The sequence below is a fragment of the Bipolaris zeicola genome (genome assembly GCF_000523435.1).
Source record: "Bipolaris zeicola 26-R-13 unplaced genomic scaffold scaffold_80, whole genome shotgun sequence".
NCBI lineage: Eukaryota > Fungi > Ascomycota > Dothideomycetes > Pleosporales > Pleosporaceae > Bipolaris > Bipolaris zeicola.
The window spans coordinates 15,375-41,102 of record NW_006912129.1 but is presented as its reverse complement, the minus strand read 5'-3'; the positions used below and the strand labels follow the sequence as shown (position 1 = coordinate 41,102).

At 48.0% G+C, this 25,728-nt stretch overlaps 10 protein-coding genes across 10 annotated transcripts; 4 read left to right on the top strand and 6 right to left on the bottom strand.

Moving 5' to 3' along the window:
- Window positions 1-129: 129 nt before the first annotated feature.
- COCCADRAFT_96963 (uncharacterized protein) lies at window positions 130-1,525 on the bottom strand (the record flags this gene model as incomplete). Its single annotated transcript, XM_007714398.1, has 2 exons — window positions 130-259; window positions 309-1,525. The coding sequence occupies 2 exons, from the start codon at window positions 1,523-1,525 to the stop codon at window positions 130-132; spliced, it is 1,347 nt and encodes a 448-aa protein (XP_007712588.1).
- Window positions 1,526-3,745: 2,220 nt separating this feature from the next.
- On the bottom strand, window positions 3,746-5,535 carry COCCADRAFT_96975 (uncharacterized protein; the record flags this gene model as incomplete). Its single annotated transcript, XM_007714397.1, has 3 exons — window positions 3,746-3,908; window positions 3,960-5,323; window positions 5,377-5,535. 3 exons carry the CDS (start codon window positions 5,533-5,535, stop codon window positions 3,746-3,748), a joined length of 1,686 nt encoding a protein of 561 aa, XP_007712587.1.
- A 1,519-nt stretch (window positions 5,536-7,054) lies between these two features.
- COCCADRAFT_37039 (uncharacterized protein) lies at window positions 7,055-7,954 on the top strand (the record flags this gene model as incomplete). The annotated part of the gene is made up of 1 exon (XM_007714396.1): window positions 7,055-7,954. One exon carries the CDS (start codon window positions 7,055-7,057, stop codon window positions 7,952-7,954), a length of 900 nt encoding a protein of 299 aa, XP_007712586.1.
- A 915-nt stretch (window positions 7,955-8,869) lies between these two features.
- Window positions 8,870-10,670, top strand: COCCADRAFT_37038 (uncharacterized protein; the record flags this gene model as incomplete). The annotated part of the gene is made up of 5 exons (XM_007714395.1): window positions 8,870-9,298; window positions 9,359-9,826; window positions 9,875-10,078; window positions 10,135-10,348; window positions 10,423-10,670. 5 exons carry the CDS (start codon window positions 8,870-8,872, stop codon window positions 10,668-10,670), a joined length of 1,563 nt encoding a protein of 520 aa, XP_007712585.1.
- Window positions 10,671-10,951: 281 nt separating this feature from the next.
- COCCADRAFT_5298 (uncharacterized protein) lies at window positions 10,952-12,412 on the bottom strand (the record flags this gene model as incomplete). The annotated part of the gene is made up of 3 exons (XM_007714378.1): window positions 10,952-11,580; window positions 11,655-12,269; window positions 12,325-12,412. The coding sequence occupies 3 exons, from the start codon at window positions 12,410-12,412 to the stop codon at window positions 10,952-10,954; spliced, it is 1,332 nt and encodes a 443-aa protein (XP_007712568.1).
- Window positions 12,413-13,653: 1,241 nt separating this feature from the next.
- COCCADRAFT_97004 (uncharacterized protein) lies at window positions 13,654-14,842 on the top strand (the record flags this gene model as incomplete). The annotated part of the gene is made up of 4 exons (XM_007714394.1): window positions 13,654-13,744; window positions 13,799-14,467; window positions 14,518-14,658; window positions 14,715-14,842. 4 exons carry the CDS (start codon window positions 13,654-13,656, stop codon window positions 14,840-14,842), a joined length of 1,029 nt encoding a protein of 342 aa, XP_007712584.1.
- A 303-nt stretch (window positions 14,843-15,145) lies between these two features.
- On the bottom strand, window positions 15,146-18,733 carry COCCADRAFT_37035 (uncharacterized protein; the record flags this gene model as incomplete). Its single annotated transcript, XM_007714393.1, has 8 exons — window positions 15,146-15,474; window positions 15,562-16,303; window positions 16,364-16,483; window positions 16,518-16,840; window positions 16,908-17,025; window positions 17,567-17,634; window positions 17,692-17,754; window positions 18,463-18,733. 8 exons carry the CDS (start codon window positions 18,731-18,733, stop codon window positions 15,146-15,148), a joined length of 2,034 nt encoding a protein of 677 aa, XP_007712583.1.
- Window positions 18,734-20,076: 1,343 nt separating this feature from the next.
- Window positions 20,077-20,451, bottom strand: COCCADRAFT_96979 (uncharacterized protein; the record flags this gene model as incomplete). The annotated part of the gene is made up of 1 exon (XM_007714392.1): window positions 20,077-20,451. The coding sequence occupies one exon, from the start codon at window positions 20,449-20,451 to the stop codon at window positions 20,077-20,079; it is 375 nt and encodes a 124-aa protein (XP_007712582.1).
- A 1,198-nt stretch (window positions 20,452-21,649) lies between these two features.
- On the bottom strand, window positions 21,650-23,015 carry COCCADRAFT_96990 (uncharacterized protein; the record flags this gene model as incomplete). The annotated part of the gene is made up of 2 exons (XM_007714391.1): window positions 21,650-22,735; window positions 22,869-23,015. 2 exons carry the CDS (start codon window positions 23,013-23,015, stop codon window positions 21,650-21,652), a joined length of 1,233 nt encoding a protein of 410 aa, XP_007712581.1.
- A 258-nt stretch (window positions 23,016-23,273) lies between these two features.
- Window positions 23,274-24,040, top strand: COCCADRAFT_97000 (uncharacterized protein; the record flags this gene model as incomplete). The annotated part of the gene is made up of 2 exons (XM_007714390.1): window positions 23,274-23,383; window positions 23,437-24,040. 2 exons carry the CDS (start codon window positions 23,274-23,276, stop codon window positions 24,038-24,040), a joined length of 714 nt encoding a protein of 237 aa, XP_007712580.1.
- Window positions 24,041-25,728: the final 1,688 nt, after the last annotated feature.

The window sequence follows — 25,728 nt, the reverse complement described above, 5'->3', positions numbered from 1 at the left end:
GCTATGCAACTATTCAGATATATGGGCCTCAAAGAAAAACTAACCCTGGGGTTGAAATGGAGATATTCTCAACATAGGAAAGTACAAACTGAGAAAGAGAAATATGGAACAGACTGCCTCACACTACACTCATGAGATGTACCGATTTGGATGGTACATCTCCGGGTTGAAGTACGACGTCACAGACAGCCCTGTCTTCTTGAACGAGCATGTGATATAGGTATGCAGACCAAGTTCAGAGTCGAGAGATCTATGTGAACTACAATCACAGTTAGTTGTGAAAGCAGAAGCTCTACATGCATACTTACAAGATATCCGAAAGTGCTTGGACGTATTTATCCGCCATCGCCGACTGTCCGCGACGCTCAAAGTACGTGGCCAACCCCTGGGCAATGGAGAGATCGTTTTTGGCATAATGACGGACAGGAATATACACTTTTGGAACTATATCGTGTGACACCGGTTTGATCTCGAAGTAGTAGAGGATACCCGAGGTCCGGTGTGGGACGTTCGGCAATTCTTGGTCCGAGGAAAAGTATTCTGGCAGACCAAGGACCAAAGACCACAATTCGCGCAAGCTAGCTAATGAAGTGGGGTTGAGAGGCTTACTGGCACCCAGTGAAAGCATTCGACATACGCTGTCGAAAGATGTTTCTCTGTGACGGACGTAGATCTTGACTCGTGACTTGACAGGGACGACACAGTCGATGCCAATGATTTCGATCTGGGGACGACTTGGACTGGTTTTGGAGAATGTCGTCAGGTCGGAGTTGAACCTGCGAAAGTTGTTCATGAAAACGGGTCCAAGATGCGCCTTGCATGAGTCGATTGCTTGGACCACCAGTTCGGGAACCGGCGTATCTGTCTCGACTGCCTTCAGGCCAGGGATAAAGTAGGCCTTCAAGGAGGGAGTTCCGACATCGAGATCGAAAGCAACAAAGTGCTGCGATCGCCCGTTTACCGAAATGTGTTTTGTGTCGAGCTTTTTGTAGGTTGTGGTGAGAGCCTCAGAGAACGCGTCGAAAATGGTCAGGTCCAGACTCTTGTGGAACGCTGGCCGGAGCGTATCTATAAGTTGGAATACCATCTTCTCATTCAGCGGGTCGGCTGAGTTACCCGCATGTTTTCCGATTGGCTCTATGGAGAAGCGAACGCGTGACTCCCCGGCTGACATTCCCCATTCCCAACTCAATTCAAGAGGGGAGCAGTCATCCGTCATGAAGCTTTCCCATCCGTTTGGGTGGCCTTCGAGTGAGGGTCTTCTACCAAGAGCTGGTAGAATATACATGTAGTAAAACAGCAAATGTTTATGCTGTGTATCTTGATCGTACCCAATTAATTCCATCATGCGCGCAAGGATGGGCCCGGTCGTTTCCCACCAGAAGCGAGTATCTTCGTCGAAAACAGTCAGTGATTCATTGAGGGATAGCCATACTCCCAGGGTCTTTTGCTTCGTCTTCTTCGGTTCCTTGGGTTTCCTTGCAGCAAGGCTGCGAATTCTCCGAAAGAGACGAATAATCTGCATTGTTCTTTGAATATTTGCTCGAAATTCGAGGGAGAAAAAACAATAATAATACATATGCATATGCAAATGTCTCACAGGAATGCGTCATTTGTCCAACTAACCATCACACCTTGTACACGTGTCGCTGTCCCCGCAGGAGGCAAGTCAGCCCAAGGGAGGGGTGTGGGAATCTTACATGCGCAATCGTTGGTCGCAGATTGAAAAGTCTAGTCCAGATCGGCCTAGGTCTATGCACCATTCACGCGGGTGTATTAGACAAACAATGCTGATGGTTGTGAAACCAACATTTATAATACATGTTCCGTATTTGCAACACAGATTTGTTGTTAGTAATATATTCAGAGCTAAGCGGGCTGTCGGGATCTTCTCGGCCGAAAAGAAATTCATGTTTGGCTGCTTTTCTTTTTTCAGATTCGCGGCTTCGTGATGTGTAATATCGTAGTAATATCTGAGATAGTCGATAGCTCCTTCGGAACACCATACCATAGCAGCACTAACACACCGCCTAATTCTATAGACCGGAAGTGAAACTACACCGCCCTAGCGGTATGTTTGGTTCAAAAAACGATCGATCTTGTAATTATGCAAGTACAATACTAGCGTGGAAATAGAACCGAAAATGCGGTGTTAGAGAGAATGCGAAAGTTGTCTGAATTTGGAGGTTGATTGACTCGATAAAAACTGAAGGATCTATAGAGTTTTAGTTATACAGATGTAAAATACTTCGTGTGGGGTTGGATGTGCATTTACTAATAGAAAAGGTCCACTTAGGATTTTTTTCCTGAGCTGCTGATCACACAGTTGTCAGTGGACCTATCATTTGCAATGATTTTGGAAAAACCCAGAGATATCGGCTTTTTCTACCGCACCACTCTCTGAGACATCTCCTCGGGGCTTTCCATTTTTATTTTTTTTACCATTTTCCTTTTTCTCACATGGACTAAGATTAGCCCGCACAGAATAACGGATGTACTTCCCAATTGACAGCCACACTCCAGACCTCAGGGGATAGCTTTGAGCGGGATGTTTGAGTGGTTATTGTAGCATGTGCTCTAGAATACCTCAAACGTCGGTGAGGTAACCGGCCCGTTTGGTTTGTCTGCACCGTTGGCATTCAAAAGAGTCATGTGCACAGCAGCCATCTTCAATTCGGGGTTTTTCGGAACCTGCGTGTCCAATGCAAACACACAGTCCTCACATGGACCATCACAGTCTCTTCTTTCACGATCAGTATTGCACCATTAAGTTGTGGGAGCATCATGAATGCTCAACTCACTTCGTGAGCACTAGGATCTCCTTTCTTAAGAAGCATCACAAAAGTAGCGGCTATGTCGTCAGCAATGAACCGAAGAACGTGGGGAGAACTAGAGATGATATCTTGGCACCGGGCGCCAAGTATCTACTGTCAGACATTAAGAGATGCGTATACGCACGGGCACAGTACACGTAGGTTAAGCCCTGTTCTAAGTCGTAAACCGACTAGTTTAGCTTCTTCGCAACTTCTAGCGTACTGTGTATTTTCCATAGCCCTAGCAAGGCGAGTCAGTATCGGTAAGAGCGCTAGACTCGGACACGTCGGTCTGATGGAGTGATGTTGAAACCCACGTGCACTTGCATTATCTCTCGCGGCTATCTGCCAAGAAAAACAATATTTTCTTAGAGGCGATCTGGAATAGCACATATGTCTTGTCAACCACGAATTCATCGCTGAAGTCTTCTGTGCCCCACATGCAGAGTCGAATTTCGCTGCAGCTTTGACGTGGATGGAAGCGGTGAGAACATGTCACTCTTGATGCATTGTCGTGACAATATACATACCTTTTAGAGACTTGTGGACTAGTCTAAAATATATGTTACTAGAGTCAGAGGTGCTAAGGCAACACGAAGGTTCTGTCGGACAAAGCGTTAATGGAGTCTTTGACAGCCATTACAGCCAAAATATATCACTTAAAAGGTGCTACCAGGCATAAAATAACAGTAGAGCTTGTAGTTGAATCATAGAAAATGGGCTTCTCTGTGCTTGATTCTCTGAGTTTTGGGTAGCTTTAAGAAGAAGGAAAAAGCCCTCTGATCACTGCGGAAGCCATTTTCACAGCCAAAGCATCGCGTGAGAACATGAAAAGTGAAAATCATGGTGATTGCACTTGCTGTTTACATTCCTATCCTGCCTTTTCATAGTACTTGACACAAGCTAAAGGTAGTGTTACGTCCCAGCGATTTTCATTTCTGATAGAATGTACTCATACGGTACCTAGTCTCTCCCTCATATGGTCTAAGATCTGCCAGCGCTTGTTCTCCTTCCTTTTCAATGGTTTTCTTGATTCTATCACTTCGTGGCTTGATGCTTACTTTGAAGATGTTTGGACGCATGTTTAGGCCATTGCTGCGATGTAGTCAGCTTTAAGTTTGTGAGTGGAAATTATGATCGACCTACGTGTAGTCATATATGTCGATAGGAATAGGCTTTCCACTTTCGTCTAGCGCTGGTTCAATCTTGAAGCCCCAGATCAGTCGCGCAACCGTCAACCATGTTCCCTGTTCAGCAAGTGCCTGTCCTGAGCACACTCGTCGTCCCCAGCCGAAAGTCATGTATCCACGTTCGCCAGGAAAAGGCCGTGAGTCTGGATGGTCTTTCAGGAACCGGTTTGGATTAAACCGATCAGGGTCCGGAAACTCGCGTTCATTATGATGGATCGCCCATACATTGCCCTGCACCCACGTCGACTGTGGAATCAGGTAACCCTTGTAATAGTCATCTTGCACTGGTGCATGAGGTTGCCCACCAATAATGGCTACAGAACGCCAACGGAACACTTCTTTAACAAAAGCGCGTATGTAGGGTAGGTTTGCTTCGTCCTCGAACGACGGGCTTCGGTCTGGCCCTACCACACGGTCCAACTCTTCCCTGGCTGCTTCAAGAGTTTCCGGGAAAGCACGCATCGCAAGTACCGCTGTGATGAGGGTACTACTCGAAGTATCCGACCCTGCACCAAATAGGTTGCCAGCCAAGGAGGATATCTCTTCCTTTCTCAATCCGTGCTTTTCTTGTTCCCTAAATAGCATCTTTACGTAGCAGTCATCGTGACCTGGCTTCTCATTGGCTTCGCTCGCTAGTGAATAAAAGAAGTCATGACCGCGATGTGACTTTTTCTTTGACCCCATTCCGTGTTTCCAGGGTGCATACTCCGTCGGCACACGAGCTAATGCAGGGAATGTCTCCATCAACATTGGAAATGTCTTGCCAGGCACATTGAGGTCGGCGGCGCGATGCATCAACGCAATTACTTCTGTAATGATAGGATCTTCCGGACTTGAAACTCGCCTCCCAAAGCCAATGATCGACACCACACTCGTTGCGTATCGCTCAAAGTGCGCTACATATTTCTCGGGGGTGCGAAGCAAGTCAAGAGCAACGACTTTGCTCTCGTCGTTTTGAAAGCTACGATATTTCTTTACCTGCTGAATGCCAACACCTTGGTGTGTCAACTTACGCAGCATCCGAAACCGTTCACGTTGAGCCGGGGTTGTAGTGATTAGGTTGACAAGGTTATTCTGGCCCGAGCCCAGCTCTGCAAAGACCAACATGCGTGGTCGCGAGCAGTATATGCCTGCCCTCTTCTCGAGAAGCTCGTTCGCTGTCCATGCATCATTAATCCATACAGTTGGATTTCGCCCGATCCAATATGTGATAAGTGGTGTGTTCAATTTCTTGGACAGCTCTTCGAAATATATCCATGGTTTGTTGTCGGGTAGTTGGAAAGTGTTCCCGACGATAGGGTATGGGAAGGGCCCAGGGGGCTTCTTAGCATCAGTAAGGTAATTAGTCTTTTTGTCATTATGACTTTATTTACCATCTTCGATCTCATGTACAGCATCCAGGTATAATCCGCGAGAATACCGAGCGCGACTATCCCGAAGACTGCGAGGGCGACGTTTCCAGCACCAAATTTTGATATACCATGCTGCAAGTAGTGGATAGGTAGCGCCTCGAAAAGTTGCTCAATCGCCATGTTGCCGAAAGGTGTGTGCTCTTCCTGCTGAGGTGTTTAGACAAAAGACGCTTGAGCTTTTGGGTGTACGTTCGTCAAGGCAAATCAATACAAGCTACAATGCATAGCACTGATCCACTAATGTATCCGATGACCTAAGATTCAATATCGGCTTGCAGATTTACTACCGCCATATCTTTCTGCAACTCCTAGTGCAGCCCTCTCTTGGAGACTCACTGGCGCGGAGCGGGCTACCCCACATCCCGGGGGTGGGGCATGAACGTCGGGTAAAGTTGAACCTTGCGAAGACTGCAACCTGTTTGAAAAGGCTAGTAGAGTTGGAGGCCCTTATTGGCTGTATTATATCGCCTATTTAAGCATCTGTGTATCTGGCGTCACCAATGGTGTCTATAGGAAAGGTAATAACTAGACAAAGTTTCATTGGCTGGGATCACATTGCGACGTTGACTTGCGACGTGATTGAGCGACATGTTGGGTATTATCGATCTGCTGTATGTTTCAGCCATTGATTCGTTCTTATGAACACCGAGTATTAGCACTAGTAACATTACACAATCGCTCATCATTGCCACCCATAGTAACCATATCGCTGTAGCGCTACGCCAACAACATTATGGAAGCATTGTGAAATTGGGACTGCGATCTTGAAAGAACAAGGCTCGAAAACAGATGATGTGCGGAGAGCATTAGTATAGCTCGTTGGACTTATCAACAGCAAGTATCAGGTCAGCTTGGCATGATAAATAAAAATTCCATGATGATCCATTAGCAAGTTCTCTCAGTGTCATGTCTCACTAGAACCATGGTCCCAATTACCCCTATAAAGTCGTGATTCTTCATGCGCACAGACGGAAAAAAATTATGCCACTTTTTACATCCTTACGACGAACGAACAAGTCACTGTGGCTCCGAAACTTCAGGAAAAGTGGTATGGATAAGGACTTGGTCATGCTTGAATGTTTTGTCGAGGAAGAGAGAAAACCGTTACAAAGCTTTCGTAAGTTGGATGATCTACCTGGAGAGATATTGGGCATGATCTCTGGGTATTTGACGAAGAAACAATTGCGCGAGTTTCGAAAGATCGGCAGCCGGTATATCGCGCAACACATAGACCACGCCTTTGTAAATGCGATATAATCCCAGTTCAGTATACCCATCCGCTGACAAGTAATTATAGGCTCAAGCACACTTCCGCCATCGCATCTGTAAGACGACCAACCACAGTGTCAGAAACCTCGAAAGACTGAGCATCCCACGATTCGTCAAGCATATCCACACACTGGAAATTCGTCTTGACCTCGGATCTCGTATTCAACCACTGAGAGAAGAAGAATTACCAGTTCTCGATGAACTTGTTACACTGGAAATGCTCGATGAAGCAAGACTCTTTGCTGCTGTTGAGGACATTTTCAAACAAGCACTGCAACTACGGGAACTGATCATTCGAGCACCAGAAGGCCAGGTTTACACAAAAGACGGACATTTAATGGCTAGACCAGTGCCTGAAGACTATGAGGAGATGTGTGATGACGAGTTAGAAGGGCTCTTAATTCTACATTCTGGACAACATCAAAGCATTGATGCCTATACCATTTGCGATTTTGTCTCCCAACTGATACGCTGCACACAAACGACAGCGTCACGTCTTGAGATGCTCAGAATCTTGGATTTTGCGAAATCAGAGTGGCAGTCATGGCTGGCTTCGGCAGAATCGATACTCGACGGGATGACATATGTCCCAGTTCTGCAGAACTTGACCACCATAGATTTACAGCTGGAGATGTTTCCTAGCAGGGAGAACATTTGCATGTCAAGCCTTGTCGAAATTACCAAGCAGAATGCCAACCTGAAGGTCTTGAAAGTACGCACAAGCCCGAGAAGCATTAGGTACTACCGCACCAGCAGCGAGGATTGGGCGCCGCTACTTCAACAGCTTGGCAGCGATCCACCGTTTCGTCTCCGAACACTTGAATTTGATGGACTTATCTCGAGTGAATCGGCACCAACTCTGGACCGTATTGTTAACACACATAACCCGACTCTTCGCCGGCTGGTCATGGAGCATACTAATTTCCACTATCCAAACACCCTCCATGCTCTCTTCAGCTCTCTGGCCAGGTCAAATGTGAACTATTTTAAATCAAACTGGCTGTACCTCCATCGAGGGTATTACCTGTTAGCCCTCAGGGTGTACTTTCAAACAATTTTCGACGAGGTCATTGAGCCGACAATTCGACATATCGATGAGTGCGACGACGAATCTTGTTGGGACTGGGTCGAAGTCTTTTGGGACGTCAGCAGTTTTGACACCCCATTGGTCTTCGACAATGAAGATGGCTGGCATGGAGAGGGTTGGATGAGGCATTGCTTTATGAACACGGTTGCATCCATTAATTGCGGGGCTATAAGAGATTATTGAGGAGGATATTTTTCAACATTAGCAATAGTTCTGTAGCAAAAAAGACGGGGGATGTTTGGATTACCGCTCTCAGGACAGAAACACATGGAATACTCAAAGTCACGCTATGCGCTTCAAGGTTTATTTATCCACCCAATCACCACATAGACAAGAATCTCTCTGATCCTACTGATGGCACTCTGAGCCGGGGCCAGCTATCCTTGCAAACAACATAATGCATGATTATGGAGTTACACAATTATGTACCCATCCATCCCAGCCAACGGGATAAGTTGGCGCGCCCCACAAACTTGCCCCACATGAATGTCTCGGGTAGTAGCATACCCTCATCTTCTTTCTTGTATGGTGTTGACTTTCTTGGCTACGAGAATGGCCACTATCGCAGCTCTTCTAACGCAAATTCCGCCAAAGCTTTAACCAAGCTGCTGACCTTGCGGAAATCAGTGAAGATGCCGAGCAAAGATCAATACACAAGACAAGGCGGACCATGCATGAGCGAACAATGAAACATTAATAAAGCTGATGCGATTCTTGATTGTTTGTTCCTGCATCCAAAAGATCTAGAATTTGCTTAGGCATAATCATGCAATACGTGGGAATGAGGAGGAAATGCCATTGGCCTAGCGAAACCAACTGCAGCTTGAACACTCCATTCTAAACTCAAATTATAGCTACGGTGAAGCGGGGTACATATGCTTCATGACCACTATCGGCAAATACTGCAAGTCGGGATTAGCCCACCGGTGTCGATCTGCCCAGTTGCATCCAGAAATGAGTGTACAATCGGATTGTGGAGGCCCTTGCACACCTATGTATGAGAGGTTGTCAACAACCTGATTTCTCTGGCTACCAATCTTTGTCTCTCCCATCAGCTTTTTCTCATTTCTACGTGGAACTTTGGAAATAGTCATCGAAATGCCAGAACTCGACAGCAGTCTGCTGTCCAATTGGAAATGTGTCGCAGCATGCACCCTGGTCTCAATGTCAACTTTTCAATACGGCGTTGACTTTGGCGCCATCGGTGGACTGCAAGCTATGCGTGGCTTCCTTGAAGTCTTTGGACATCCTGATCCCGCTAGTCCAACTGGCTGGAATATCTCGACTGAGCGACAGCAGCTTATGTCCTCTCTAATGACTCTGGGCGCCTTCGTTAGCTCAGGATTTGCAGGAGTTGGGGCGAAGAAATTAGGAAGACGACACTGTTTGTGGCTAGCCAGTGCGCTTTGCTGTATCAGTAACATTGTCATGATGACTACGACAAACACGGCAGGATTGTATGTTGGCAGACTGTTTATTGGACTTGCGAATGGCTGGTACATGACATTCTCGCAGTTGTATATTCAGGTAAGACTACAATTGGAACCCTACTCACCACCATGATTTGGTTGCTTAATATCGCAACAGGAATCTGCACCAGCCCATTATCGCGGTCTTCTTATATCCGTATATCAAATATGGGTTTCGATAGGTACCCTCGTAGGCACCGTGGTCGACAACGCAACGCACGATATGAACGGTCGCAAATCGTACCTCATCCCATTAGGGGTGATATTCATCGTCCCATTCCTCATGTCCGTTGGTTTGTTCTTCATCCCCGAATCCCCACGTTGGCTCGTTCTGGTCGGGAAGAATGAACAAGCTGAGAAATCGCTGCTTTGGATGCGTCCGAATCCAGCGAATGTACACATCGAAGTTGTCGAGATGAAGGCAGCCATCGATGCCGAGAAAGCTGTCAATGCTAGTGCAAGTTTCATGGATATCTGGAGGAACCCAGTCGACCGTCGACGCACACTGCTATCTATTGCCGCAGTGTCGACTCAAGCTGCATCTGGTGCCATGTTTGTAATTGCGTATGGCACATACTTCTTCCAGGTAAGTCGCAAAGGTTTCGATCTCACGTAAATACTGACTTCGATGCAGATGGCAAACGTCGGCAGCCCATTCATGAACACGTGTATCTTAATTGCTGTCGGTATCGTTGCGGTAACGGTCAATAGCTGTATCATCTCCAAAGTTGGACGGCGGCGCGTTTTCCTTATGACCGGTCTATCGATTTGTGGTATCACCCAGATGATCATTGCAGCTGTTTACCATGTTAATCCTCGCACTACTCGCACGGGAAAGGTACGTCTTATCTGAGCTAAGAACTGATTCTTGCTTTCCATACTAACGGAGGCAAGATAATTGTTGGAGTTTCGGTGGTTTACATTTGCGGATACAACGGCATGATTGCGGCTTATTCGTGGCTTGCTGGCGGAGAAATCCCATCACAGCGGTTACGGTCATATACCTTCGGCGTTGCATCTGCCGTTGCCTTTGCCGCTGCTTGGCTCACCACTTTTACAGCACCCTATTTTATCAATCCTGAGTCTCTCAATTGGGGACCAGAATATGGTTAGTTCCCTTTCTTGAATGCCTTGCCATGTTCACGCAAATGCCTTCTACAATAGCACTAACTTCCCGGCTAGGTTGGATCTGGGGACCATCCTGCTTTATCACAGTCGTATGGGTCTACTTCTATCTACCAGAGATCAAGGACCGCACACTTGAAGAGGTCGATGAGATGTTTGAAGCGAGACTTCCAGCACGCAAGTTCAGAAAGTATGTATGTGTTGGTCATTATGTACAAGGTAGAGATGAGAAGATCGAACGGAGTGACAGCGAGAAGAACGAAGCTGTACATCAGGAAGTTGTTAGCGTGGGGAAGCGTGACTAGGATTGTCGATGGACGATAAAACAATCTGCTAGCTTGTTTCTGATCATGTGGTTGTATCATCTCTTTGTTAATCATGAATGGAATCTTTTGCTCGTCTTTTCGAAAAATCCACTCAACATGTTCATAAACTATGAAAACTACACCTCGCCACAAAGTGGATCTTAGGACGAATGAGGATGTATGTGAGAGTATTTGCATGCGTTGCATTGATAAGAGTAAAGATTACAGAGGCGACTAGAATATTGTAATCTCTGAGATCGTTCGTCAAGCTTAGACCGGAACTACGTGGCCACGCTCGTAGCCTTCTTGATCGCCTCATCTCCTACTTCTTCCGCATGCTTCTGCGCATCATGCAGGAATACCCAATCCTCTCTTGGGAACTGTATGATAGTAGGGTCTTTCTTCACCTTCTCCCAATCCGTCTTGTGCCACATATCCCTAGTAGTCTCCCCAGTCTTCTGCACCGCTTTCACACGTTCGTACCGTACATCTTGGTATGCTCTCAACGCTCCTTTCACATTCCCTTTACCTGCCTTCCTCAGCAACACTGCCAGCGTAACACTGTCTTCCAACGCCTGAGTTGCGCCTTGTGCGCTCGTCGGCAAAAATGGGTGAGCGGCGTCTCCTAGTAGACATATGCGACCATGACCGGGTGCAGATCCGTATCCAGAGACCCAGTTGGGCAGCGGATCCCGGTAAACAAGCTTCCAATCTACCAGTTTCTCTTCCGGCGTCTTAGAAACGATTTTCCAGCACATAGGATCCCAGCCTTCAAGGACCTTGCGCACGTCTTTGAGATAGCCAGGGAATGACCAGGACTCCTTGATGTCATGCGAATCGCGGTGGGTCAAAACCCAGCAGCAGTCCGAGCCATTCTTTATTGTACTGAAAAGAAAGTGTACATCTGGTCCTATTGTTGATGTTAGTTGCTACCACTTATCGCGCACTTAGATCAATGGTTACAAAGGACAAAGGAAGACATACCAATCCAGCCATTGAATGTATCACCATTCTCACAAAACTGCTTAGTCTCCGGATCCGCAATCATGTCTTTGTTCGAGAACCATGCTCTCCAAACCGCATACCCACTACTCTTTGGTTTGTCCTCATATCCGAGCACTAGTGTTCTGGCTTTGCTTCTGACACCATCACTTGCCACTACAACGTCGCCAGCCACTCTCGTTCCATCCGCGAGCACAACGCCTGCTTCCTTCTCATCCTCCCAGTAATGCTCGATCTTTTGTCCCAAGTTGATTTCTACACCAATCTCTTTTGCATATTCAAAAACAATTTCATGAAGCTCACCCCTATGCCCGTTGAAGTTCGGCACCTCTTCATTGCGCGGTGGCGTCTTTTGATTGACTACTATCTCTCCGGTATCCCACTTGTGAATGTTGAAACCATAATTAGTCAAGTCGATGGAGACCTTGCGCATTTCACGCGCAACGCGACCGTCGTTCCAGCGTGCGAAGATGCGACCCCCATTAGGTCCGAAAGTAATGATGTCGCCAAGAACCTTGAGAGAGGGGAAAGACTCGTAGATTACAGGTGTGTGGCCATGACGGATGCATTCTATGGCCGTGGACAGGCCACCAAAACCTAGTTGATCTTTTTTAGAAAGTTGACATGTCGTGAACCCTTGGCTAGTATGTACCTGCACCGACAATGATTACTTTGATGCCTGTTTTTGGAACAGCGTCATTGGCCTGGACTCTATTGCCATTTGTCTCCAAAGAGGCCATGTTTTGTGATTCGTTTTTGTCTATTATTTCACGGACTAGGGTTCAGAATGAAAAGAAATGTCACGCCCAGAATGTAACGATGAAAGAATACGACGAAACTGATCGCGGTACTCGATATGGAAGTAAACTTCATTCCCGAAAGCGCGGGGCAGTACAGCCCGCCACTTCCCGAAGGCGTACGGTACTATCTGCCGATCAGTGAGCTTGATACCTGGATTCAGGCATCCAGGCGACATGCCTCCGATGACCTGCACACTCACGCGAGCATAGACACGGCACGTCACTCTGCAGGCTCATTCGCGGTATATTGATTCCGTGGAGAAGAGCCTGGATGATACATACACACGGGTACGCAGATCCGTCTAATAAGAGCCAGGCGATGTACATGCCCCACATGGTGACCAGCTTCCCCGCTTGCGCTGGCTTTCCCCGCATCCGCGACATGCTCTTGAGCAGTCCTAGCCCACACAGTCCTTGCTTTCAGAATGGGGCGCAAAATCCTTGCTGTTGGACTACTATAATGCAAAACGGCTATACACCATGTCTGCAATCCCATTACGCCCTACTACTGATAATAAGGTGACGAAAGAGCTATAAACCAACTAGATTGCGTTCCTATTGTTGACAGAGTTGTTCTTCTAGGTCTGCAATCAGATTAACTCTAAGAACTTTTACTCTTATTAGTTGCAGATACAATAAGATATTATGAATCTCTTTATTTGAACAGCGTCTCGTCGTGTAACAAACACCAGATTCTCAACTGGGATCTCCATTGAATCACCTATAGTTGCCAGCTAGAAGAGCCAACCAAACTAGCTAGCAGTGAGGAGCCTGAGGACTCAGAAGCCGGGAGTTGGAAGAGCCGGAGGAGCGACCAGTACACGTGCCACTATAGCTTGTCTAATCCAAAATAAAAATCTGCTTACCAAGATGTCCAAGTAAATGAAAAACAGATAGCAAACCTACTATGGTATCCTTTAATGCTACTATGTGGATAGAGAGGCTACAGTTGGCTCAGTTCTCCACATTGGGGGGGGGGGGCTTTATGGGTCTAAACAGCGCTAATTGGCTGGGCAAAAATCGATTCCAGGCATGGTGTACGTATGCAGGACTGAAACTCTCGGTTCGCCAATGCGGTGCAGTGCAACAGTGACTCGATACATCATACATAAATATTAACGCAGTAACCCAGAGGCATATTTACGATTTCAAGAAAGCCTCAAGTTTATGCAGCATCCGCCATGGTGACTTTGACACATCCAGAATGGAACCAGGAAACGGGCGGGCTAGAGGTTGCCAAAGCCTTTGCAGATCAAATTCGTGGAAAGAACGGTAGTTTTGCTCGAGCCTCACACTAAGTTAGGTATTCAACTAAACAGTCGATAGTTCTGATCACTGGTGTATCTCCAACAAGCATTGGCTCTTCAGTTGCTCTCTCGCTCGCTTCTCAGGCACCAGCCCTCTTGATACTCGCCTCACGCACCGAATCGAATCTTGAGCAAGTGCGCAAGGACCTACAAGATGCCTACCCCGGAACTGCAACTAAAATTGTGGTTCTCGATTTAATGTCGCAAGACTCCATTAAAAAGGCTGCGAACAATATCTCGCAGTTAACAGATCGCCTTGACTTGATCATCAACAATGCAGGCCTTATGACCAAGACTCGTCGGACGACTGCGGAGGGCGTCGAAGCCCAGTTTGGTGCCAACCACATCGGTCACTTCCTACTCACCAACCTTCTTGTACCCCAACTTCTAAAGTCCGCTGCATCAACTACTTCGGGGGCGACACGTGTCATCAACGTCTCATCGCAGGGTCACCACCTGAGTGGCATTCGTTTTTCAGATTACAATTTCGAGAAGAGCAACGAGGAGCTTCCGGAAGAAGAAAGATACACGCCCGCTTCCCCTGTTTTTGCTAATATCCCAAGCCGCAATGGATACCACGGATTTGCAGCATACGGCCAATCGAAGACTGCAAACATCTTGTTTTCCATAGGTATCAACAAAAGGCTTGGGGATAAAGGGATAAAGAGCTACGCTCTTCACCCCGGAGGTAAGTATTCACTTTTACAACAATTCAGAAGTTCTCTCTGACGTGCGTAGCGATACCAACCAACATGAGTCGTGATCTTGATTCTGATTCTGAGGAGCTAATAGCAATTGGAAAGACAATGACTTTGATAAAGAATCTTGACCAAGGCGCCGCAACAGTGTTAGTAGCAGCACTGGACCCGGCCTTGAACAGTATGAAGCCTCCCAAGGCTTTCTGCATGAAAGGCTAAGCACTGACGTTTGTTTAGTAGAGCAGGGAATCTTCCTCGATGATTGCCAAATTCGGGACGCAGCGCCACACGCAACTGATCCGGACAAGGCTGAAAAGCTTTGGGAGTTGAGTGAGAAACTAGTTGGGACCAAGTTTGAACTATGATGCGATGCCACTTGGCTGTTGAGTATGCAATCAAACAACCAAACAAGACACTCTCGCCCATATCCATATCGCTCTTGCTTCAGAAGTCGCTGATAGACACAATTGATAGAAAAATAACAAACAGTTATTCAGAAAGCATAATCTCATTATCTCTCGCGTAAAAGACACATGTGTGGCAGGTACAAGTCATCCAACACCTCATCGTACACTATCATGCCTATCATTTCCCAAAAGCGTTCCATACTCTTCCATATCTAACCAACATCACTAAAAAAAACGTAACCACTTGATCCTCTTCAATCCCTACAAACCCCCCTGAGGATAATACGGATAGTGTTGCCCAATAATAAACTCCTTCTCCTCACTCGGCATCAACGGCCCGTAATCCCTATCCACGCTCATGTTCAGATCCGCATCCAAAATCTGGGTTAATTCCTCTCTTATGTCCAGCAGCGACGGCCGATCATGCGGATCCCAATTCACACATCGGGCACAAAGTTTTACAAGTGCAGGCACGTACCGCAACAACGTCGGATGCGCTTCATAGTCAAACCTATCATTGATGATGTGCCCTTCTATCGGCGGGCAACGCTCCGGTCGCGAGATGTAGTCGGGGAGGAGGCCTAAAAATGCTTTGGGATCGTGGATGGAATCCTCGAAGCCGTTGGTTAGCAGCCAGAAGAGAACGGCGCCGATCTGCCAGACATCGGTTTTTTAACCTATCGGATACGGATTCTTCTCTTGTGTTTTCTCGTACAACTCGGGCGCGTAGCGGTGGTCGAATCGCTCGTTGGACCAGGTGTATTGGTCGGGATTATCAGGTGGAGCGCGGTCCCCATAGTTTAGATCGTCGTCTTCGACTCTCTCGTGCGAGTAGAATGCGAGTCCAAGGTCTGCAAGAACGAATGTTGGGAATTCTGCTTTTGTGGCAGAAGGGGAAATGAAGATGTTGTCGGGTTTGATGTCACGGTGCGTGATTCTTTTCGCTCCTGGAGCCATGAGTTCGTAGTCAACTTGCCCGAAATGCAGAATCTGGCATGCTTTGGCGAGGGAATCGATGATGTCGCAGATCAGTCGCTCGGGTAGTATGGGGGGTAGTTTAACGTCTGGGGCTCTGTAGCAGCGTAGTTTAACGTCCCAATGGTAGCCTTCGGGGTCTTTGCTTTCGAGAGTGGGTGGCGGTGAGAAAAGGTTCATCAACTCCAGATCGGGCATTCTATCACATAGTGCCGAATAGAGATTTCCGCCTTCGTAGTAGGCGAGGTAAATGCGGTATCTGCGCTGGCGCATCATCAGTCGGTACCCGTAGTGTTCAATGATTGTACCATGGCCATAAACATCGTTGGCGCGGTTGTTGTCGACGAGTTGGTGGATTCGGATTTCTCGTGGGATTTGGTCGCGCCAGTTAAGGGGATCTCGCCAATCGCCTTTATTCATTCGTGCTTCTTTGATGACGAATCTCTAGGAGCGTATGTGTTAGCATGTATTCACTATTCCGCGATAAGACACACGATAACTCACTCTTTGAATTACATTTGTTGGATCTACTTGGCACCATAATCCCGCGCAGCCATATGATCCATGTCCCAACCACTTCGCTCCACGCATATCTGTTTCATCTCTTACCGGCCACTGGCAAGGCTTAGTCTAGAAAGATATTTGTGTTTTGCGAGACGAACTTCATTGTCATGTCTCGTGCTTCATCAATTGGATCAGGATGCCAAGGTTCTTGAGGCCAAAAGTCGTAGGGGTAGTTGTTCCGTGGTCGTGGTTGAGGTAGAGGTAATGGAGGTGCAGCTGGCGCAGGAGGGATCGGATTTCCTCGTGCATCACGTCGTAGTGGTAGAGTCTTATGGACTCTTGCATGAGTAGCGTCCTGCACGTTGTAGGGGTTTTCTGGTATTATGTCGCGGCCTGGAGGCAAACCATACAGTTTATCTTTACCTTTGCGTGCCGAATAGTAATCGCGCGTGAGTTGGTCGCCATCCCATATTGTCTCTATCGTGTAATGTAATTGGACTTGAGATCGTTAGTAAAGAGTTGTTCTTATCGTAGAATCACATACTGGGAGTCCAATGTGGTCTATGTGCGTCTTTGAAGGCTCGTGCGGCGTGTTTAAAATATGGCTTGGGTGTCACCCAGGGAGGAACACGCGGATTGTTTTTGTTTTTTCTCGCCATGATCTGCGCGATGAGTCTGCGACGGTCAGATTCACTATTTCTACCCAGAGAGTACCAGTAATCTCCAGAGTTTGCAGATTGTATTTGCCAGCATGTTTTGCAGTGCGAAAACCGAACAAAGGGTGCTGACAGTGGCCTTAAGTCAATACAATGAGATAGTCCGCATCACGTACAAAGTAACAAAAGCACAAAGGTGAGGACACGTTTTCGCTTGGTCCTTGCACATTTTGAATTACTCTCCGTCCCTAAAATACCACTATTTTCAAGATATGCTTTTGTTGGCCCTGGTAGACTGACATATTAAAAAAGCATGGTGTAACCAAAGGCAGAAATTCACCTTCGGAATCACTAGAAGAGTAAATCTCGATCAAAGAGGGAGGGTACCATGTACACCAAATGCCGAATAGATGTCCCCGTGCAAATCTTCCCTCGACTCCATGATATAAGCTTCAAATCATGTTTAAGACCCGAAATCTGCGTCTGGATGGGCTGGGAGTCTGGTAGTGTGATACTGGCAGTCTTCCTGATGAGCTGAATTACCCACCATGCGGATACCTCGCGGACCCGCATATGGTGCGCGGCAAACGTAGCAGAATTCGAACCCGCACTTGCCTGCTGAAGTTTAGCATATATATTTAGTATATTATTCAGAGTTTTTTAGAGTCTTACAAGTCATGTGGTCACATCCCGTCGTTTTCTCAATCTGAGATCCACATCCTGGACATTTCTGCGCTTTCTCTTTAAGCAGTGCAACACTGGCCTCTTCTTGTGCTTGCTCAGCCTCGGTACGTTTATCATACTCTGCACAAGTCTCGTTCTCGTGAAACGGTATCACGGGCGTATGTGCAGTGCACATCCGATATCCACAACCGACACATCGGAATATCGGACCTCGTTCGCCTAATGTAGCAGTGTCGTGTATCTGTCCTGAAGAGCACCCTGGTGCAATACAATATATAAAATCTTCCTGGGTACTAAGGAAGCTGCGCAGGGATAATTCGTTATAATGATTAAATACCTCGGCCGAGGTATACTTTTGTATATCTTGATAGGTAATCAAACCTGTACAGTGGCTTGGACATCGTATCTTCTGGATATCTTGAGTTGCAACCATTTCCTGATCTAGCCATCGAAGAAGGCAATTGTGGCATACGTCTGGTGTATGATTGCAGGAGCTAAGGTGAGGGAAATCTGGGATTGGGATTGATTCTGAGCATACTGAACATTTTCGTACGCCGGGCGCTGAATCGTTGATGATAGTGAAGTCGTTTTTACTAAGCCCGTGAATCGTTTGCTTAGGAAGCTGACTCGGCAGATTGACGTCCTGCTTAACCGAGTTGCAAGAGGTTTCCGACGCTAGGTGTTTCGATGGACTGCTGGGAGCGTTGGGAGTACTGTGAGCTCTGGGAGGAGTAGTCTGATGATGATTCTCTGTCTTACTCGGCTTGCTTGTGCGGGGCTTTTGATTCGGTACATTAGGTGCCGTATCACTCGCTTTTCTCTTATGAGCCCCATCTCGCCGTTGCTGACGGGATACTGAAAGTTTATCACGGCACGTCTTGCAGTGTTTATAGTACCCGTCACCTTTTCTCTTCTTGTCTGGATCAGCCAAGGGACTTTTACATGTTCCGCAACGAAGAGGTAAGTGCGGTGTATTTGGTGTCGACGATGGGACGGCCGAGCTGGCAGGGGCTGGCTTTGGCGGTGCCATATTATTATTGCTGTAGTATCGTTGGTGGTTGGTGGAAAAAGAATGGTAGAGATAGAAGAGCTTGTTGCAGGTGATGGAAGGGAGTCGGGAGTTGGAGACTGGGCACAGGTTTATGTGAGAGAAAGATGGAAAAATCACTGTTCCGTCTTAAGTAGTGAGGGGTGGCTTTCAATCAGACCCCACAGTAGAAGAGAGATGTGTGCGCTAATCAGTTCCATGAGTGAGAGAAGAAATGTCTTCAGGGGATCTCGGAGGCAATTGAGAGTCAAAGCTACTGATCAATGTCAGCAGTGAGTGAGAAGTGTAGTTGCCAATCGATCTCACTACTTGACAACACATAACGCCCCAGTCTAAATATGACCCATGATCTCATTCGATCTAGCTTACAACCCAATGCCCATTGATCGGAGTGAAATTGCTGATATCCTTCTATCCATAACACAAGCAAGATAAACATCTGCCTTCGCCCTACTCACCCAGCCCCACCATCACAATCATAGCACAGTAAATAACTCACAACATCCATTTGCTTCTGACCTTAAAAGACGGCTCATGATATCAATGTTGCATTATCCCATAGCACAATTCCTCCTCTTGTCCACAACTACGAAGCGCTGAATAGCCCAGCATTCATCTCCGAGACATCTCCTTTCCACCAAGAACTCCCAAGCATATAGATCAAAAGAATTTGCTTCGCTTCAAAGAACGCACATATGGAAACACATGTAGAATTTACTCTTACACCTATTCAGCTGAAAGACACCAGCATTACTCAATCTCGAACAAAACCCCATTCAAAATTTTCCAATTTCGTCATGGAAATGACCCTGGTCCTGACCCATATCTATGACTCCACACTCCAAGTGTGTGCCTTCCTTTATCCCAAGAAGTGCCATTGTCCCCAATGTTCCCAACCCCTCTCTCATTTTCCCCACCCGCCCTCAATCTAACCCACAGTTCCGATACCCATCCATCCCCACCTCCTTCATCTTCCATCCCTCCATTCCCCCAGCAACGCTCCTTCCCCTTGGCTAATAATACCAGTTCCCCAGCACCGCCCAGCCACGAGCCACACGGGAACGTGCCGAGCTAACCGGAGCACGCGCTGCGCCGCAGTCTTGGCGGTGCGGCGCAAGCGTCCCCCCACTATTTTTGCACCGCCCCCCCTTCCCCCTCCGTACTTTCATTTGCCGGGAGGGAGTGTGTGCGTTGTGTGTTGTATATAGGGAGGCCTGATTGAGTTGTGACGTATTATATTTTTCATAAGGCCGACATAAGCGGGGTTTGATTCTTCGTGGGCGAAGGGGTTGAGTGTTTCCTTCCAGCATTCTGTACGTGATGCTTTATCTAGTGGTGCTGCTGGGACAAGAAGAATGATACTCAGCCAAGCATTGGCTTGCGCAATTGTCGTATGCGAGTGTAAGCGATAGCGTTTCGCGGTCGACATGGAATTTTCTGCATTCATCTAGGCAGGGCGTGGCGTCAAGGAAGAGGCTGCAGCATTGTGCGGTGCCGATTTCCTTTGTGCATGCATTGCTTCCTGAGGGATGCAGGTTGAGGTTGTCGACGAGGAGGGTGACGATGTCATCGGTTGCGGTGGTGAAGGAGGGGACGAGGTGGTAGAAGAAGAATAGGATGCAAGAGCAGATGAGGAGGGTTGGAACGAACGGTGGGTAAACGGGTGTGTATTTGAGGTTTGGTCCGGTAGCGAGACGCATATCGTTCTGGTCGAGAATGTTGCCTTTGTGTCCTTGCTCTTTTATAGCATGAGCCCCTCTTGTAGACGAGGATGCTGAAATGTGAGAGGGTGAAATGTTATATCGTTTGCCTGCTGTTTGTCTGAAATGGAGTACGTTGTAGTTGCTGTGCTACACCAGTGGAATTGCAACCTCTAGGACGAAGAGGGAGAAGGGATGAAAACAACAAGGTGACGATCGCTGCACGAAGAGGGCCGATATAAATCTGACTGTGGCATTACCGCCATGCGGCCCATAGGCACGATAGGAAACTGCGGCTAGTAAGCAACTAGTTCGTGCCCGTTGGAGCGGTAAGACGGCGGCGCTAATGTACACTCTGTGCTAGAGCTTGGCTTGTTCGCTAAGTGCGACGCAGGAAGTGGCTTCGACGTGATTCACCTTACCCAAACAAGTATGAGATGTCATCTTACCCAAGATGCTTGGCATTTGCACGAAGTTAGTGTGGCCGTACGTGCTGCCACAGGGGGAGATTTGATTCGACTCGAGCAGAAAACACGGACGGCATGTAATCCGGGGTAACGCACTGGCTCAACGCACTGGCTGAAGCGCATTGGCCTCCAAAGTGAATGGTGCTGACGGCTGAGACTAGGCGCTCTTGGAGCTGACCTCACTCACTGCTGAGTAGAGTTCTTGTCACGGCCGTAAAAACGCCCGAAATGCCTGTGGCGCATCCGGTGCATCCACGAAGCTTATGTTTGATGTTTTGTGTCTTGATCTTGGATTAGGTTGACGACATTTCAGGCTCAACCCAAGCGATGGTTGCACCTGCTGCGAGTAAAGACACAAAGTCGCCCATAGAAGCGTCCGAAAGACTCGACCAAGTTCATGCTATATATGTGTGAGACGTTTTAGGCTTGGCCGATGTCCCAAGACACCGGCGGTATAATGATATGATGTAAGATGTAGTGAAAATCGTTCTACGGATTGTACGGATTGCATAAGCAGCACCTCTATCTGACCAGCGAGTCATGGTGCGTACATACATGTTGGGAAACGCGAGACGCTGACCCTGGAATACGCATCGTTCACAGCTCGGATCGAGAACTTAGAGTTTGATAATCTGTCGGGTGCCAAGTAGATACATCTGTAAGGCTAGTCCCAAGAGATCCTGGGCAGGTCAGCGTGGGTTTCAGGTTAGCATTGTTGGAAATGGTGAGACTTACAAAAGCATGATGCCCGCGCCAGCGAACATTGCAGAGAACTGCAATAGGGTCTTCCTTAATTCCTGACCCTTGTTGGGGCCAGTCTCCAACAACTCGGGAATAACAGCAACAGTGCCAACATATAAGAAGGTGCCGGCAGTGAAGGGCAGCAACATATCTCCCCATTGGAGACTGGTGCCCATGAGACCTGGGCCAGCAGAGACAGCAGAGCTAGAGTTTCCGCCAAATTCTTGTACAGCAATGCCAATGCATGTTCCCAGGAAAGCGCCAACAGCAGTTACAAACTGAGCACCCATGGCTGCGCGCTTGCTAAAGCCAGATTGAATCAGGAGCGCAAAATCGCCAACTTCATGGGGAATCTCGTGGAAGAAGACGGCTACAGTGGTTGTGGCGCCGATTGTAGGTGATGCGTAGAAAGAAGAGCTGAGGGCGAGACCGTCGGTAATATTGTGGGTAAAGTCCGCAATGAGATTGAGGTAGCCACCAAGCTTGACACTGGCGTTGATCTCCTTCTCTATCTCTGGTGGTACGTTTGCTTTGGCAGTTTTGTTGTCCGCAGCGACGTTGCGAGCGCGGACTGCGTCTTTTGATCCGTCGACATCGACCCCCGTTGCCTTGGCAGTAGCATCCACCTTATCATGCGAGTGCCCATGCGAATGGTCGTGTCCACCCGCACCTCCAGTCGCAATGCGCAGTCCCTTGTCCATGGCCACGAACGTGATGAAGCCTACCATGATGGCAACGCCTAGCAGCAAGTTTTTGTTGGGCTCCACCATGACGAACTTGACAGAGTTGGGCTCATCTTCACCGAGAAATATCTCTGGCAGCAGGTGGAAGAGCGTGTCACCCAGCAGGCCACCTACGGCGAATGCCACCATGACGGACAGTGACGAGGGGTCGATGTTGGGCGGACATAGAGCAAGGAGGAAGTTGGGGGGACCAGAAATGTAGAGAGTTGCCAGCAGGGAATTGACTGCAGGGCTTCCAGGGAAGAGAAAGGCGAAGATTTGGGCGGTGAGGGAAGAGGTGGTGGGGTTCGAGGCCACCTTGTGCTGGTTGAGAGCTTGCACGAGGGGACATTCCTAATGACGCGTGTCAATGCTGGCTGGGAGATGCAACACGAGGGTGTCGTTGTTTGTTCAAGTTTTGATGAGCTGTACTATAATGGCTCTCGGTACACGGTGAGGGGGTTGGCGCATAGGGTGAGTATCGTACCTGCAACTGCTCCTCAATATCGTGAACTGTCAGGTTCTCTACTGGGGTGCCTGTCTCGCCCTTGACTGCTGCAGCAGCCACGTTCCAAGCGAGCACTCCGAGAAAGATTGCTAGGGACAGAAGGGTCCTGTTGCGACGCGACACCATGACGGCACGTGAATTGATCTCAATGCCGGAATATGGGGTGGTAGAAAGTTGAATTGGTGAGCTAAGGGGTCGCTCAGAGTGTACATGTGGGCGCAACTGCACAGTGGCCTCAGGCGTGTTTCGGGGGTCCGCCTATCGATAAGACTAGCGCCGAGGCCGCAGAAAGTTCGCCAAAACTTTTGGAACATGCGACTCGCGACGTGACCCTCCAACAAACCACCCCCCGCATACCCCCAACCACGTTCCAATCTAGCAGACATGGGTCGCGAGCTCCAGAAGAAAAAGAATAAGTCTTCAATCCCCAAGAAGCGCCAAAAGGGACCGTCCAAGAAGAAGATCCTGCAGAATCCCATCATAGCGAAGCACTGGTACTATGCGCCTTTGCACTCAACATCATTCTGAAATCTAACCACTGCCTCAGGAACCAGAAAGAAACACTATCACAGAATTATCGCCGTCTAGGCCTTACGGCCCGCCTCAACCATGCCACTGGCGGCACAGAAAAGACCATTGCTCTCCTTGGCCTTAACGACGAAAAATCATCGCGCGCCGACACAGCCGCCGGCAGCACTGCCAATGCTCTGAATATTGTCTCCAAAGCGAAGAAACCTGAGAACATCCCAACAGAAGAGATTGAAGTCGAGCGCGATCCCGAGACTGGTGCCATTCTTCGAGTCGTCGGTACGCTCGAGAACAAGAACAACCCACTCAATGACCCGCTAGTCGAAATCGAGGATGGCGAGGAAATGCAGTGGAACGGATTCGCAATGGTACCTGAACACAAAGCGGATGAGCCGGAGAACCCGGTCATCAAGCAGCTGGAGGAGGCAGCCATGAATGGCGCGAGAAAAGCACCCAGAGGCCAGAGCCAGCGAGAACAAGAGTGGGTCGAACGATTGGTCAACAAGTACGGCGACGACTACGCTAAGATGGCGAGAGACCTCAAACTCAATCCCATGCAACAGACAGCAGCAGACATCAAGAAACGGGTTGTCAAATGGCAGAAGTCACAAGCAAAGGCATAAGGGATGCGGTCAAGCTTTTTACTATGCATGGAAGCAGGCGTCGGGGCGTTTTGGGGCATGACTGTACGTAATGCAACAATCAGCATTCAAATTTACATCACAGAGTTCATCAACCTTGTAAAATGATTTTGCCTCTGAGAACAGGCCCTGTATGCTGATCATCCGTATCGTGATTTTAAAGGGAATGACTCGCCTCCCGGAACACCCTGAGCTACTAGTCAGTAAACCCTGAATTCAACCCCGCAACACTATCAATCGATCTCAGACCTCATTACAACGCTACCACCGCCCTCGAGCCTGATGTCACACGTATATGAACAGCAGTAACACCCTCTAAGATGTCGACCTCTACCACAACCAAGTCGGCAATAAGTGTTGCCGACGAAAGGCCCGATGTGCCAAGTCACTGCCCGAATACGAGCCTTGCAAAAGGCCCCCTACACATTACCTATACGAACAGCAAAGCAGAACGCCATTGACACGCAAAAACCTGACTCGGGTTGACTAACGGCTTCGTCGATCACAGCCCAAATCGCTCGGGCCAAGCAGTACATCCAAGCCGCTGAAGCGCGCATGCGGCATTTAGAAGCAGCCCACAGCAGCGATATAGGAGCGCTTGCCCAACACCACGATGCGATCACGGATGCAAAAGACGGTGACTCGCTTATCGGTGTTTCGATCGAGGTTCCGCCTTCTGGCCTGCCCGACTTCACTTGGGATGAGCAATTGTAGGGCAGCGCTCCAGCCAAGACGGATGTTGGCGGCACACATGCTTCTACCTTGTCAGCTGACGGTGAACGGGTAGCTGATGGCATTGAATAGCTGATGGTGGAAGAAAATAGGGCCGGCTACCTGGGACTCGGTTTATATGTTGCAATGTTGAGACTACTGCACTCTGGCGTGCAACCTTCCTCGTGCATAGTGCCTCCTGTATCCAACCTTGATATCACTTTACCAGACAATGGACGCTGGCTGTATAGTACTCCATTCTAAGGCGTTCTTGATATAGGGAAGGTTCACTCGAATGCCTATTTCAGCTTGTACCGCGAATTCATATCTTCTTGTGGAAGAACATGCGTTTAGTGCTCAATGCACTGAAGTTGTTTGCTGGTCCAGCAGTCGCAGCTGACATGTGCCTTTATAGTTGTTGCTATGTACAACCATTTTGGACTTACTCTCTACATGCCTTGAAGGCTATGCCTCCGCATTAAGGTCTATCACTGAGATATTTCACTGCTGGTTTCATTTCGAGTTTTGATATCAACGAAAGGGGAGCGAGCTCAGACATGTTCAGTATATTTCGCTGATACACGATTCTCGTCAGGCTGAAGTATAGTAACGGAACTTCCTCAACAGGCAATTCCGAATGTGAAAGATATGGAGCAAGGTTCAAACCATCTCCATATTCTGCTGATCGGAGGCGTCTTCTTTCTCTACAAGCTTTACATCATGCACGGCTCACCATTAGTCAGAAATATTCGGATTTCCCTTCAGTTTTAGATATTTCCTCGCAGAGAAAACACCACGTGATCCTTGAAGAGACGATCAACAAACAACAAAACACTGTGTTGTTCTTCCAATCCATGACATGTTATCTGCTCAGACTGACTGATGAAGCTTTTCGAGTTCAATAGTATCAATTTTCTTGTTGAATTCTGTACAAAAGGCCAAGATTCGGGGTTTGTGAG